This window comes from Gorilla gorilla, chromosome 10 (genome assembly GCF_029281585.2).
Source record: "Gorilla gorilla gorilla isolate KB3781 chromosome 10, NHGRI_mGorGor1-v2.1_pri, whole genome shotgun sequence".
NCBI lineage: Eukaryota > Metazoa > Chordata > Mammalia > Primates > Hominidae > Gorilla > Gorilla gorilla.
The window spans coordinates 100401495-100416284 of NC_073234.2; the positions used below are offsets into that span (position 1 = coordinate 100401495).

The 14790-nt window shown below is 32.4% G+C and overlaps 1 protein-coding gene across 4 annotated transcripts in view; it reads left to right on the forward strand.

Moving 5' to 3' along the window:
* Positions 1 to 23: 23 nt before the first annotated feature.
* The window catches only part of LRRIQ1 (leucine rich repeats and IQ motif containing 1), a 226345-nt gene continuing 211578 nt past the window's right edge, over positions 24 to 14790 (forward strand). For all 4 annotated transcript variants that reach the window (XM_063694186.1, XM_063694187.1, XM_063694188.1 and 1 more), the window contains exons 1-6: positions 24 to 85; positions 1831 to 1986; positions 4169 to 4280; positions 8362 to 8453; positions 9662 to 9779; positions 11906 to 12129. In XM_063694186.1, the coding sequence (XP_063550256.1) occupies positions 1855 to 1986; positions 4169 to 4280; positions 8362 to 8453; positions 9662 to 9779; positions 11906 to 12129 (678 nt within the window). In that variant the 5' untranslated portion in view covers positions 24 to 85; positions 1831 to 1854. The remainder of the gene's footprint in view (positions 86 to 1830; positions 1987 to 4168; positions 4281 to 8361; positions 8454 to 9661; positions 9780 to 11905; positions 12130 to 14790) is intronic.

Here is a 14790-nt window from a genome sequence, read left to right on the forward strand (position 1 = left end):
CTCTTCCTTGTTGCCATGGATACGGTTTGTGTAGCGGCTATGGGCGCTGTCTTACGACAAAGCCAAGGAATCTCGCTGCTGAGGGGTGAGCCGGGGCCTTAAGGCTGGGATTCCTGTTGAGGGAGGTGAACAGCTGTGGGAGCTCAGGCCGAGCCGGGACTCTCTCTGCCTGGCCAGACTTCCAGGAAAGGGAGAGACCGCGGGTCGGGGGATGGCTGTGCGACTCTGCGAAGCTCGAGGCTCCCTTCCACCCTGGAGATTTCGAGAACTCATTCAAAACTTAAAGAGATGTCTTGGCTATGTAGGGATCATTCGATGGTTACTCACTCACCGCTCCCCACAAACCAATTGACATTATTTTCCTTCCTTCCTTCCCTTCTTGTCGCCCTCCTTTCCACCTTTTCTTTTTCTGTCTCTCTTTCTTTTTTTTTGGTAATATATAATTTATATGAACCTTATAAAGTAGATTTCTCTCCCCTTTCTTTACAGGGGTTGAAGGGGGAGTTCCTTAAGCTTTTCTACTTTTGACAGCTTTAGTGAACTCCAAGTGATTCGTTATCAACTTAGAGCACTTTAATGTAGCCCATTTACAGTGAGACCCATCCATGACTGCACGTCATATACAGTAACCACTAACTGCAGGTGGCTACTGAGGACTTGAAATGCAGCTAATCCTAACTGAGATGTGCTGCAGGTGTAAAACACACAACAGATTTCTAAGAATTACTGTCCAAAGAAAGAATATAAACTCTTTGCAATGATATTAATAATTAATTTTGTTATTACACGTTGAACTATTTTGGATATATTGGGTTAAATAAAATATATTATAAAAATTAATTGCACTTGATTCTCTTTTGTTTTTAAAAAGTTGCTAATAGAAAATTTAAACTTGCGTAAGTGCTCAAATATGTAATTGGACAGGGGTGATCTAATGAGCCAGTAGATGAACAGAGAAAGTCATGTAAAGGAAATGACTCTTACCTCCACCGTACTCTCCTGCCTCTCTTTCTATATAAAGTTTAGTATACCTGTGCATTTTGCTTTGTAGGCATAGAAAAAAAAATCTAGCTTTCCTTCTAATAAAGCTTTTTAAATGCACTTTGAGTTCCATTGCAGGATAATATTTTGCCCTGGTTCTGTCTGGAGTTCCATTTCACTTTGTTTTTCTTTTCTTTTCTTTCTTTTCCTTTTTTTATTTTATTTTTTATTTTTGAGTGAGTGAGTGAGGGTGGAAGTTATGGGTAGAACTGATTTTGAGATGATTGAGTAGAGTGAAAGGAGGAATTAACGAAAGGGAAAGAGGATGGAAAGAAGGAATGAAGAAAAGAACAAGAAGACAGGTGGAAAGGTCAGGCCCTTGAGTAAAGAAAAAAAAGTTTAAACTAGTGTCATGAAAAATAAAATGATAGCTGACTAGTACGTTTTCAAACCTTTTTTGGGACTAAGACCAACAGTGAAAAATAAAAAACAGAACATTAACAACAACACATATTACATTGCAACTCATGCATGCATACCTACATTTATATGTATTAATAACTGAAACAAAAATTTTATAAACAATTCTGATCTTTATTATATATAGTACAATTATATAAACATATAAATCAATAAGAGTATTAGCATACAATTACAGTTGATCATTTTGTAGTCAAAGTTTAAAAAGAATGATTGAAGAGATAAAACAGTGTTTGGTGTAACCATGATAAGGTGTGATAAAAGTTTGTTAAATTAAAACATGTTTAAATAAATATGTTGGATTGGTATGACAAATTAGAGAACACATAATTTTTAGTGACATATTAGCCTCTTCATTTTTTAAAGCAGTTCTGTGCTTTATTATGAAGAATAATGGACGATGATGATGCAAAGCTCAAAGCAGAAATAGAAGCTGAATTGGATAAACTCAGCATTTCCTCCTTGGAAAAAGAAGACATTGAGAGTGATGCAAAATCAGAAACCCAGAGTGATGATAGTGATACAGTGAGTATTGCACTTTTGAGCCTTTTAACAGGAGTAGGCTTTTCAGGAGAAATATTACTTTTCTCAGGATGTTTTTATGTACTTCTCATTTTTAGCAGCATTGTTATAAACAATTTATATAAATATAAATTATATTGAATATATATAGTCACCTATACATCTTCGTAAAATTGGGATTATCATTATATATATTTATATCCTGATTTTTGTTTTTACTTGTGAACATTTTAGCATGATTAAATTACATGGGAAGAAAAATGTATATGAAATCTTTTGACATATCAAAATGGTTACTTTTGGAAATAAAACAAATTATCCTTTTATTTGTGTATTTTTACCAATGTTTATATGCTTCAGAGTTTATTCATAGATTTATTCATTTATACCAATATCCTTAATCCAACTGGAATTTATTTTCAGGAATGTTATGAAATGTAGAACTAATTTGAAAATCTCCTGCACATATTGAGCTAATATTTCCAGTGTCTCTTGTTTAATAATCTAATTTTTCTCAATTGATTTGTCATATGTCTTACTGATAGTTATTGTACATATGATCTATCCAAGGATGTCTGTTCTTTTCCATTACTTTATTCATTATTTTCCTACTGTTGTATATTTGTAAATATTGAGTGGACCAAATTCTTCACATCTTTTTATTATTTGAAAATCTTAACTAAGCTTTTTTTGAAAAAGAAAATTTTTTTAAAGATTTGAGAACTTTGTTATTTTATTAGGATTGCACTAAACCTACCTATTACATTTATAAAAATTAACATTGTTACATTATTATGTCTTTTATCCAGAGCTCATTTAAATGAGACAAAAAAATCTGAAATTCTTTATTTGAGTATGAAATCCAACAGAATAATGGATTGTTTTATATTTTGTTATACCTTTTTATATAAAGGAAGAAGAAAATTTTAAAGCCCTTCTGTTTCAATTAAGATACCTCACTATTATTTATATCACTTAGAATCAATGTAAGTATTATTACTAGGGGAAAAAATTATTAACTAAGGATTTACAGATTATGAACTATATTTCCCAGGACATAACAACAATCTCTATAATCCAGGTAGCTTAGAATTCTATTTCTTAGTTAAACAAGAAATAGAAATCTCAATGCAGGACAGATGTCAGAAAAATAGAATTGATATTTTTGTCACTATTTTTAATACACTACTTTATCAGGACTCACTTTATGACGTATAATTTTACATGCTTTTCTGTAGTACTAAAAGAAAGGTAATATTTTCTCATTATCTTCTAATGTTCATTCTCAAAACTAAACACTGAATTCCATTAGTTAGGATAGAGAAAATAAAGCTGGCTGTAAATCCTAAATTCAACACATGAAAACCCAATATTGCAGACAATATTTGTTTTTAGTTAAATAAAAGCAGGTGCATATCATGTTCTTCTATATAGAAACATTTATATTGTTTCATTGATGCCATGCTTGAGGTCCCTCAGTGAAGTGTTGTCATCATGTAGATATATGTAACTTCAAGATTATTATTAAAGTTGTTCCTAGATGCTTTAAGTATTTTGTTGTTATGAATATTATTTATTTGCATTATATTTTCTAACTAGTTATGGTGTTTATGGAGGGAGGAATTTTATTTTTGCATTTTGCATATCAATATATTTAGCTATTTAGAAAATTTACAAATCGATTTACATAGGCTATATTGGTAGATATTTTATAATAGCTTTCAAATGTGACTAAATTTGTGTATGATAATCACAAAGCCAGTTTTGAATGTAATAAATAATTATATCAGGTATTAGTTTGATATTAAATATTTTGAAAAAATAATCTTGCAGTTTTGATTAATATTTGATAATATTTATTTGAAGTTGGAATTAATCTAAAAATATATACAACTATTGAGGGCATTCAAAAATAAACAGCCTGTAATAAAGTTAACGAAAGTGATGTGTAGGTAACTCTTTTCATTTGTTTTCTTAGAGTTTTCTAGAAATGCACAACCACCTAAAAATTAAAAGTAAACTCTAGCCAAATATATTTGTCTGAACTATGCTGTTTATATGGAACCTTTTTACTTCATTTACATGTTTTGGTCACATTTTTGCTGTGGAATGAAGGGTCCAAAATTTGACACATAATTTTGATAATAAACACTTTCACAGTTTCTTGTATTATTCAAATTTTTAGGATTCAGTTGAATTACCAGAATCAGTTCTTCACTATATTAACATCATAAAGAACAGGAGTAAAGCTGTTGAAGAGCTCATTCTTCAGGACCTGGAAGATACTGATATTTTAAGTAAGTACTATTTTCATCTGTCTGGCAGATAAGCTTTCTGTAAGTATGAACAAATTATAATTTAGTAAACTAAATTGCTTAAAGTTCTTATCTCTTACTGTGCACATGTGTATACATTTAGTGTATTTCTAATATATCTACAGTATATTGGACTGTTGGGTTTAGTTCATTCATTATTTTTTTTTACTATCTTTCTTAGGTCTTCAGTAAATACCATCAGCATTTTGTTTCCGCAGTCCTAATTAATACCAGACATCCTATTATTTTATATTAAAGAAAATAAAACTAATCAAGAGACTTTTTTTGGCATTATCAGTATATACATCTTTTTTTGGGAAAAATATAATCACTTATTTGAAAAGCCCAACAGTATTTTGCTTGAATTGTGCAAATTTACTTCTTGGAATTGTTCTAAGACTAATGGAAAGATCAAAGATTTAATTAGAATTAACCTTGGCTTGGTTTATAATGAGAAATGGCAGCATTCTAAATGTTCAAAAGACCTTTTTTGTTGACTAATAAACCTATTTTTAAAAATGACTTAGACAAATATTTAATGTAAAAAATATTCATGATATGTTAAAAGCTATTTTAAAATTAAATGGCATTTATGTATTAGTATAAATTACAATGTAGATATTCATATTCATTCAATAAATATTGCTTTTGTGATAGAATGTGTTCTAGTCACTAAGAATACAGCAGTGAACAAAACAGGCAAAGATTCTGCTTCTCTGTTTTAATGTTCCAGTGTAGGGAGACAGATAATAAACAAATATGCAATATTTCAATAGTGATAACTGCTATGAAGGAAAAAAATGTAAGGAGATAGAGACTGGAGTTTGCTATTTTAAATAGTCAGGTAAGGTCTCTGTGACAAGGTGATATTTGAGCAATGACTTAATGAATGTAAAGCTGAGCCACATGGTTATCTAGGAAGCCTGTATTCTGGAAAGAGGGAAGTATAAAGGCCCGCTGAGTGGATTTAATATGTTTGAATAACAGCAAGTAAACGTTTCTCGTAGTATCTGAGAAAACAAAGGATTAGATGATATAGGGCTCTTCCAAACTATTTTGTGGACTTTGGATTCTATTCTCAACATATAAAAAATTTTGAGTAAGCAATGACAGTATCTGAATTTTATTTGGAAACAATCATTCTGTTGACTGTGTAGAGAATATGCCTTGAGGTAGTCAAGCTACTACAAGACTATTGCAATAATATGACAAGAGATGAGAGTGGTTTGAGTAGACATGAAGAAATATGGTCATATTCTGGACATTATTTTAAGGTAGAAGGAGAAGCATATATTGGTGGACTGGTACAAAATGAAGAAAGGAAGGTGGCTCCAAGAATTTTGTCCCGAACACCAGCATGAATTGCTATGTAAAGATTTACTGTATATTTTGACAATGATTATCTATGGTTGAATTATGAAGAATGTTGACATGTTTTGTTCATTTTTACTCAGGTTTAAACACTGAAAATATAAATACATTGACAGGTATACAGCCTATTTATAGCCTAATTATAAAAAAAATCAAGGAAAACACAATTGTGGAAATTAGTTACATGAATTGAGATACAACTACAGTTACAGCAGTGGTTTAGAAAATTATGAGATCTTGTATATGACTCTAACCTAATCTAATCTAATCTGATTTCTAATAAGATCAAATAAATCAGAGCCTTATAAAAGATATTTGACAATCGTAATGAATAAAGTAATTTTCCCAGAAAATTTAAATTAATTTAATTATTTAAAATTGTTAATTATTTAAATTATTTAAAATTATTAAATTTATCTTAGTAAAATTAAGTATAAATTATTAAAATTATTTTAATTTATTAAATTAATTGTTAAAATTATTAAATTTATTATCATCATAAGTTTATTATTCATTAAATTATACTAATATGTATTATTTATTAAATTTGAATTTATTGAAATTTAATTTAAATTATCCTGTGTAATAATTTAATAATTTACATTATGTATTCATTCTTATAAGAATTATTTAATTTAAATTATTTATTACATTATTTGTTACACGGGATGATAGTTTAAAATTAAATTAATGATTTTTCAAGAAAACAAATTATCAAAATTATTTGAAAAAGTGAAAAACAAATCAATAATATGGCAAAGAGGTGGAAAGAGATTTCTCAAATGTTGCTAAACTAGGAAAGATGTTATAACTAAATTCTTACAACCTATTAAGGAGCAAAAATACTTTATTTCTAAAAGCTATATATTTCAGATCAAAATTGTACAAGCATAGCACAGATAAAAGAAACTAGAAGCTAGTTTCATTTGTGAATATAGATGATTGGGGTTCTCAGTTGTAGAAAACAGACACTCTAGCTACTTTAGGCAGTAAGTTTTTTTGTTTATTTTTATAAGGAGAGATGTTCTAAATATTTATTGCTGTGTTATGAATATAGATGTATTGATGGGGGTTCTCAGTTGTAGAGAACGGGCACTAGCTGCTTTATGGGCAGTAAGGTTTTTTGTTTATTTTTATAAGGAGAGATGTTCTGAATATTTATTGCTGTGAAACAAAGTTAGAAAGTTAAAATAATTTATTACTATATCTTTTGGTTCTGTTGGTTGACTGGGCTCACCTGGACAGTTCTTGCTTGGGTTTTTCATGCATTTATAGTCAGATGTTGATTAAGTCTGTAGTCATCTGAAGGCTTGACTGGATTACAAAAAAAATAGCTCATTAAAATGTCTGGCTATTGATGCAACCTGTTGGCTGGAGAGTTCAGATGTGGCTTTCAACTGGAGGCACCTACATGTAGCCTCTCTCTGTGGCTTTCACTCCTCAGATCATGTAGATTCTGAGAAGTGTTCTACAGCAAAATACCAAGAGACCAAGGTGGAACCTTGTAGGGCTTCTCGTGATCTTTTCTCAGACATCATGCGTCATTTCTGCCACATCCTGGTGATCACGCAGGGTCAGCCTATGTCCTATGTGAAAGGGAACTACACGGGGTATGTATACCAGTAGGTGTGATTCTTTGGAAGAAACATCTTTGGGGACTATCTACTAGAATAAGTAACCGAGTTATTAATAAGACTGAAGAAGCAGTCTCTAGTCTAAACATCCAAGGTGTAGAACAAACCCCACACATATATCATAAAACTGGGCTGCATCAGAAGCTGCTGTCTGCTATACTTAAGAAGTTCAGAGACATTAATCCTTTATTATACACTCCTGTCTCCCAACTCCGAGCTCCCTCTACCACATTCTGGCTCATAGAAATAAAAATATCATCACCTGCCTCCCTTTGTACATAATAATTTATGAAAAAAGAGTTATGTAAGTATATTTATGAACATAAACTAAATCACTCTCAGAAATCTAGCTGCAAAGGTATCTGGATGATGTCATTTTTTTCTTTTTGATCTCTCACACAGGAAAGCATGCCAGAAAGGTAGTGAATAGGTGTTAAAAGAAAATCTATAATATCTGACAAAATAGGTGTGAATAATCAGTTAGCCAGCAGAATGGTCCTCTGTAAAGTTAGTTTGCTCTTAGGAAACATTACCATGTTATAACATATTAATTGAATGAAAGAAAATAAACATAACTACATCTGCACACATAATTAAAAATTATAAAATTCAACAGCTCATAAAATAAGAAATATAATTCCTCTTCATTTACATGGTAATAATTATAATTTTTAAATTAATATTTTTATTAAAATGTTTTCAATATCTTGTGCAAGGTCATGTCTGGTTTGTGGCAGATAGAGTTGAATTTTTGTTGATTTCTAATCAAGGTGCCATTGCAATATCAAGCCAGGCATGATTCTTTTTGCCTGGGAAATAAACTTCAGGCACTAGAATATGGAAAATGATAGAGTCAAAGCACTTTAGAAATTTATTACTTTTATTTTTAGAATAAATATATCAGATTTCCTCTATTGTTTATTCTTAATAATTTTTCTGTTTTTCTGAGTTACTCTTACTGATCAACAATATACCCTGATAGAATTTGAGGTTAAAAATTAAGAAAGGGTTTGAAATTTTGAGATGTTGGAAGTTATATACATTTTTTCTTTCTCTAGGCTGTAGTTATGGAGCAGTTTCTAATAATCATATGCATTTAAGAACAGGACTATCAACTGAATATGAAGAAAGTTCAGAGCAATTAATTAAGGTATTTATTCAATATTTGACTTAAAGTATTCACTATTACAATTAGAAATTTTCTCTCTTACACAAGATTGATACTTCACTGATTTTAAGTTCACTGATTTAAATATTAAAAATTTAATTATTTTTAAGCAAATCATCTGTGGTTTTATGGTTTCTTCTGGTATATGATATAAAAACACTCAATTTTCAGTCTTTAAGAATATTAAAAGTGGTGGGTTGAGCCATTTATACCTGGCAATTTAATGTGCATGTAGATAAAATAGTAGAACTATATTACACAAATTTTGTTGTCTAAAAATTCTGAGGAAAATAATGAATATACTCTTATTTACTCTTTCTTAGGAATGTACTATGTTCCTGCAGAGACGTTATAGAAAATTTAAATTTACAATACTTTATAGTAGTTTTTAGAAACAAATAAAAGAAAAACTTACTTAAAAAATGAGAAGAGCCTTAGCAGTTTAAGTTAAAATCCCACAAATGGATTTAAGAGAAAGTCTCTCCTAAAGATTCACTTCTTAGATTGACTTTTACTCTCATTTTATCCAGCTTTCTCTCCTTTTACCTATTTCTCCTCCCTAATGTGTTTAACATAATTTGAAAATTGCTTATATAGCTCATTCTTTTTTAATGTTTTACTCTGTTGAATTTTTTGTAATACTTAAATTTGAAATATTAATTTTAAATTATTATACTGTTACTTCCTTGGAATAAATAGCCTGTATCTTTCCAACTAAAGTATGGTGAAAATATAATTATGGAAAATAATTGATATAAATGATGTATATATAATTTAGGTTACAGAATAGTTCTCTTTTGTATCATATAGAATATATAAAAAGTTTGTGTATGTGAACAGTCACTACAGTCAGAAAAATAGAATATATTAAAAGGAAAACATTAGTAGAAACATTTTGAAGTGATTGTCAGATGGTTTAATTGAATATTGTGGAATAATATTAAATAATATTAAAGACTTATTAGAGTTCCGAAAAACATAAGGAGGGTTACTAATGCTTGCATGGGAAAATTTTTTATTCATTGTAAAGAGAATAATTATCAATGTGCTGCAGATTTGTATTTGAGAGAAATCTGGAGTACATTAAAATTCTTGGTATATACATATAAATATTTAATGTATTATTAAAATGACAGCTTTACTCTCTATTTTGATTTTCTTTAATCATTGGTACTCATTTAACCTCTTAGATATTATCTGAAATAGAAAAAGAAGAATTTATGAGAAGTAAAACCGATTGTGCCAGTCCTGATTTTGTTCCTGAGCCTAGTCCTCGTGACTTGCCTATGGATGAACATGTTTTACCAGGTGGACTAAATTGCTCAATGATATGTTTGTTAATTTTTATAGGATTGATCATAGTTATTTAAAAAAAATTGGACAGTTGATTTTTGTTCTTTTGATATTTAGAAAAGCAATTACAATGTTTGAAGATTATTGTGCCTTTGCTATACTTATTAAATTACATATTATCATAGACTTTTATGCCTTCTAAATTTACTTGATTTAAATATTTTTTCCACATGTTCAGCTGATTGCAATAGATTTGACTATCCCTGACTTTATTTAGTATCTCTTAACTATCTCTTAACTATTTCTTAATTGTAGGGTGGGTTGCCCCTACACACCTGTGGGTCTTTCTCGTAAGGTGGAACGAGAGACTTAGGAAAGAAAAAGACACAGAGACAAAGTATAGAGAAAGAAATAAGGGGACCCGGGGGACCAGCGTTCAGCATATGGAGGATCCCGCCAGCCTCTGAGTTCCCTTAGTATTTATTGATCATTCCTGGGTGCTTAAAGAAAAGGGGGTTGTGTCAGGGTCACAAGACAATAGTGGGGAGAGGGTCAGCAGACAAACACGTGAACAAAGGTCTTTGCATCATAGACAATGTAAAGGATTAAGTGCTGTGCTTTTAGATATGCATACACATAAACATCTCAATGCTTTACAAAGCAGTATTGCTGCCCGCAGGTCCCACCTCCAGCCCTAAGGCGGTTTTTCCCTATCTCAGTAGATGGAGCATACAATCGGGTTTTATACCGAGACATTCCATTGCCCAGGGACAGGCAGGAGACAGATGCCTTCCTCTTGTCTCAACTGCAAGAGGCATGCCTTCCTCTTATACTAATCCTCCTCAGCACAGACCCTTTACGGGTGTCGGGCTGGGGGACGGTCAGGTCTTTCCCTTCCCACGAGGCCATATTTCAGACTATCACATGGGGAGAAACCTTGGACAATACCTGGCTTTCCTAGGCAGAGGTCCCTGCGGCCTTCCGCAGTTTTTGTGTCCCTGGGTACTTGAGATTAGGGAGTGGTGATGACTCTTAAGGAGCATGCTGCCTTCAAGCATCTGTTTAACAAAGCACATCTTGCACCGCCCTTAATCCATCTAACTCTGAGTTGACACAGCACATGTTTCAGAGAGCAGGGGGTTGGGGGTAAGGTTATAGATTAACAGAATCTCAAGGCAGAGGAATTTTTCTTAGTACAGAACAAAATGGAGTCTCCTATGCCTACTTCTTTCTATACAGACACAGCAACAATCTGATCTCTCTTGCTTTTCCCCACACTTAATGACACACATACATACACACACACACACACACACACACACTTGTGGGTTTTATTTTTATATTAAGCTTTGTGGAATATTTTAAGTCAACTTATGTAACTTTATTCACTTTGGTGAAATTTCTATGTCTATTCAACAGTGTATTTTATTGTTGCATATTCTCGCTTTGGGAATATGTTGACATTATTTTTTTACTTTAAGATTCCTCAAGGATCTAGAACTAGAAATACCATTTGATCCAGCCATCCCATTACTGGGTATATACCCAAAGGATTATACATCATGCTGCTATAAAGACACGTCCACACATATGTTTATTGCGGCACTATTCACAATAGCAAAGACTTGGGAACCAACCCAAATGTCCATCAATGATAGACTGGATTAAGAAAATGTGGCACATATACACCATGGAATATTACACAGCCATAAAAAAGGATGAGTTCATGTCCTTTGTAGGGACATGGATGAAGCTGGAAACCATCATTCTGAGCAAACTATTGCAAGGACAAAAAACCAAACACCACATGTTCTCACTCATAGGTGGGAATTAAACAATGAAAACACTTGGACACAGGAAGGGGAACATCACACACCAGGGCCTGTCATGGGGTTGGGGGAGGGGGGAGGGACAGCATTAGGAGATATACCTAATGTAAATGACGAGTTAATGGGTGCAGCACACCAACATGGCACATGTATACATATGTAACAAACCTGCATGTTGTGCACATGTACCCTGGAACTTAAAGTAAAATTAAAAAAAAAAAAGAAAGTAAAAAAAATTACTTTTATACTTTGAATTAGTTTTGACAGTTTTGATCTTACAAATAATGATGTTATTTTTCTTCATGAGTGCAGATGATGCTGATATAAATTTTGGATACTGTGAAGTGGAAGAAAAATGTAGACAGTCTTTTGAGGCTTGGCAAGAGAAACAGAAGGAATTAGAAGATAAAGAGAAACAAACTCTCAAAGCTCAGAGGGATAGAGAAGAAAAACAATTTCAAGAAGAAGAAGAAAAGCGACATTGCTGGATGAAACAATTTAAAGTTGAAAAGAAGAAATTAGAGAATATTCAGAAGGTATTTTGCTTTTGTTTTTCATGTATTTTTAAAATCAGTAGCTACCTCTGAAGAATATTGATATTTGGATTGTGTTACAGATTGAGCTTAATAGTATGACTTTTAATTACTCTCTGATAGAGGAAGAAATTAATATGTGCTCCTTGATTAGTTTTTATTGAAATTCATTGGAAGGTCAGACACACTTCTGATCTTGGGGGCCAATGGAGTCTATGAATTTCAAGGGTCATCATGGATAGCCTGAAATTTACAATATAAATTGTTGTTTTTCTTTATATGCTTCTAAACATTGGAAAAATCAATGAAAAATTCTTGAGTATGCATTAACCTTGCTCTGTGGTCTGGCATATGACATGTAAAACATGTTTAAAAGTAGTTCAACCATTTAGAGACAGTCTGCACCCCACCTTCATAATTAAGCTACTTCCTTGAACTGGAAACTTTTTGGTGTGAAGTTTTGTACTGTTTTCATTTCTGTCGTATGTGTTGTTGGTGTTGTTTTCCCCCTAGGAGATCCACACAATCAGATCATAGTGGTGGTATATCGGTATTGAGAAACTGGTGGATTTTAGGACCCTACTTGCAGGTCATGAGAACCTTAGAATATTTGGATAACAGGCATGACTGACTTCTCTATCTTTCATGATTAAAGTTGATTTATACATTATCCAGAACTTGCTGGGTTTGAGTGTTGCATATAAAGAACATTAGCTTGTTCAGCATTTTTTAATCCTCCATGTTGAGGACATTTCATTTCTTGACTGTGTAGAAAATAAACACATTAAAGGCTGGGCGCGGTGGCTCACGCCTGTAATCCCAGCACTTTGACAGGCCTAGGCAGGCGGATCACGAGGTCAGGAGATCGAGACCATCCTGGCTAACACGGTGAAACCCCGTCTCTACTAAAAATACAGAAAATTAGGCGGGCATAGTGGCGGGCGCCTCTAGTCCCAGCTACTCGGGAGGCTGAGGCAGGAGAATGGCGTGAACCCGGGAGGCAGACCTTGCAGTGAGCCAAGATCGTGCCACTGCACTCCAGCCTGGGCGACAGAGCAAGACTCCGTCTCAAAAAAAAAAAAAGAAAGAAGAAAAAAGAAAATAAACACATTAAATTGTAATATTGTAGAACCAGTTATGCCATGACTTTTTCTAATAGTAAGATATGAATCTTTAATTTTCCTTTAGTTATGTTTTCTTTCCCGTAGACCAGAATGACATAGTCATTTCTGAGATCAAAAGCTTTAAAAAAAATCCAAAATAGGATTGAGTATAATGTAGATTATTGGAGTAGTATTTGTTGGTTTGTACTAAAATATGTAATTGCTATTAAGTGTTAGTAGTATTTTCAGATTTAAGAAACATCTGATTTCAATCCTATTCAGCAAAGTTGTCATTTTTATTTGTTTTATAACAAAATTTGCTGACTACCTTAAGGGCAAAGCATTCAGCTGTGTGCTTAGATGATGCAAAAGAGATATAACAGCAAATCCCACCCTCAAAGAATTATAACTTATTTTTTGAAACTAATTTGCAATTTATCATATAATTATGATTTAAGGAAATGCAATTATATTAGGTGTAATGAATTCCTAAATATGTCCTTCATTATGCCTTGGAGCTTAAAAGTTTCCAATGGGACTAGCCCACATTTTGTATGATTGACTCTAAATATATAATTTACTTTCTGTCAGTAGTTCTTTCCTGGGTTGTTTGTTAGCTGCCTCTCCATTCTCCAAAATAGCAATCATAAATCTCTTAAGAATTACACCCAATTCCTCCCCCCTCATTATTAGCAAATAACCACATAACATTTTTTTGCATCAAATACAAACTTTCTCTTTTAATTCCACAGCTATTTAGTATCAACATCTGTACTCATCCTTTTTAAAATTATTATTGGCCTTCCCTCCTATCCCAGTAAGAAATGTTTCTTCCTTCTGCCAAAGGTTAGCTTTTCCTCCTCTACTTTATATTTTATCATTTTTCAACCTACACCTGCTTTTTCTGTATGCTGAAACACGCCTATCATCTTCCTCCTTTTTTATTGTTTATAAGCATGTTCAATTTCCTCCCATCCTAAAAATAAAACAAAAGAAAAATCATGAGATCATTCTTATGTTTTTCTTTAGCTGTTCTTTGATTGGCTTTTTAAAGGCTGTGTATGATAGGCTTCTTAAAGAGTGGTTATTTATACTGGATCAATTTTTTCATTTCTCATCCAATTCTAATGCTGCTAGGTTTTTTGCAGCATTACCACACTGAATGAAACTGTTCTTGAGGAAGATAACCAATGACTTCTATATACTTTACTCACAGGTTTCTTTCAGCTATTTTGGACTCTGTAGCATTTTATGCCAGCAAAAATTTGATGGTTGACCATTTTACTTCCCCTTGACTTCTGTGAGATCACATTGTCTTGATTCTGTCACATCTTTGGCAATTACTCATTGATATCCATTTTAGACTTCATTTTCTCTCTCTGTCCTTGTGTTTTCCATTAGGCTGTTCCTGCATTGCTATAAAGAAAATGCCTGAGACTGGGTAATTTTTAAAAGTGGCACACACTTTTAAATGACCAGATCTAACGTGGACTCAGAGCAAAATCTCACTTATCACCAAGGGGATGGTCAAAGACCTTCATAAGGGACCTGCTCCCATGAT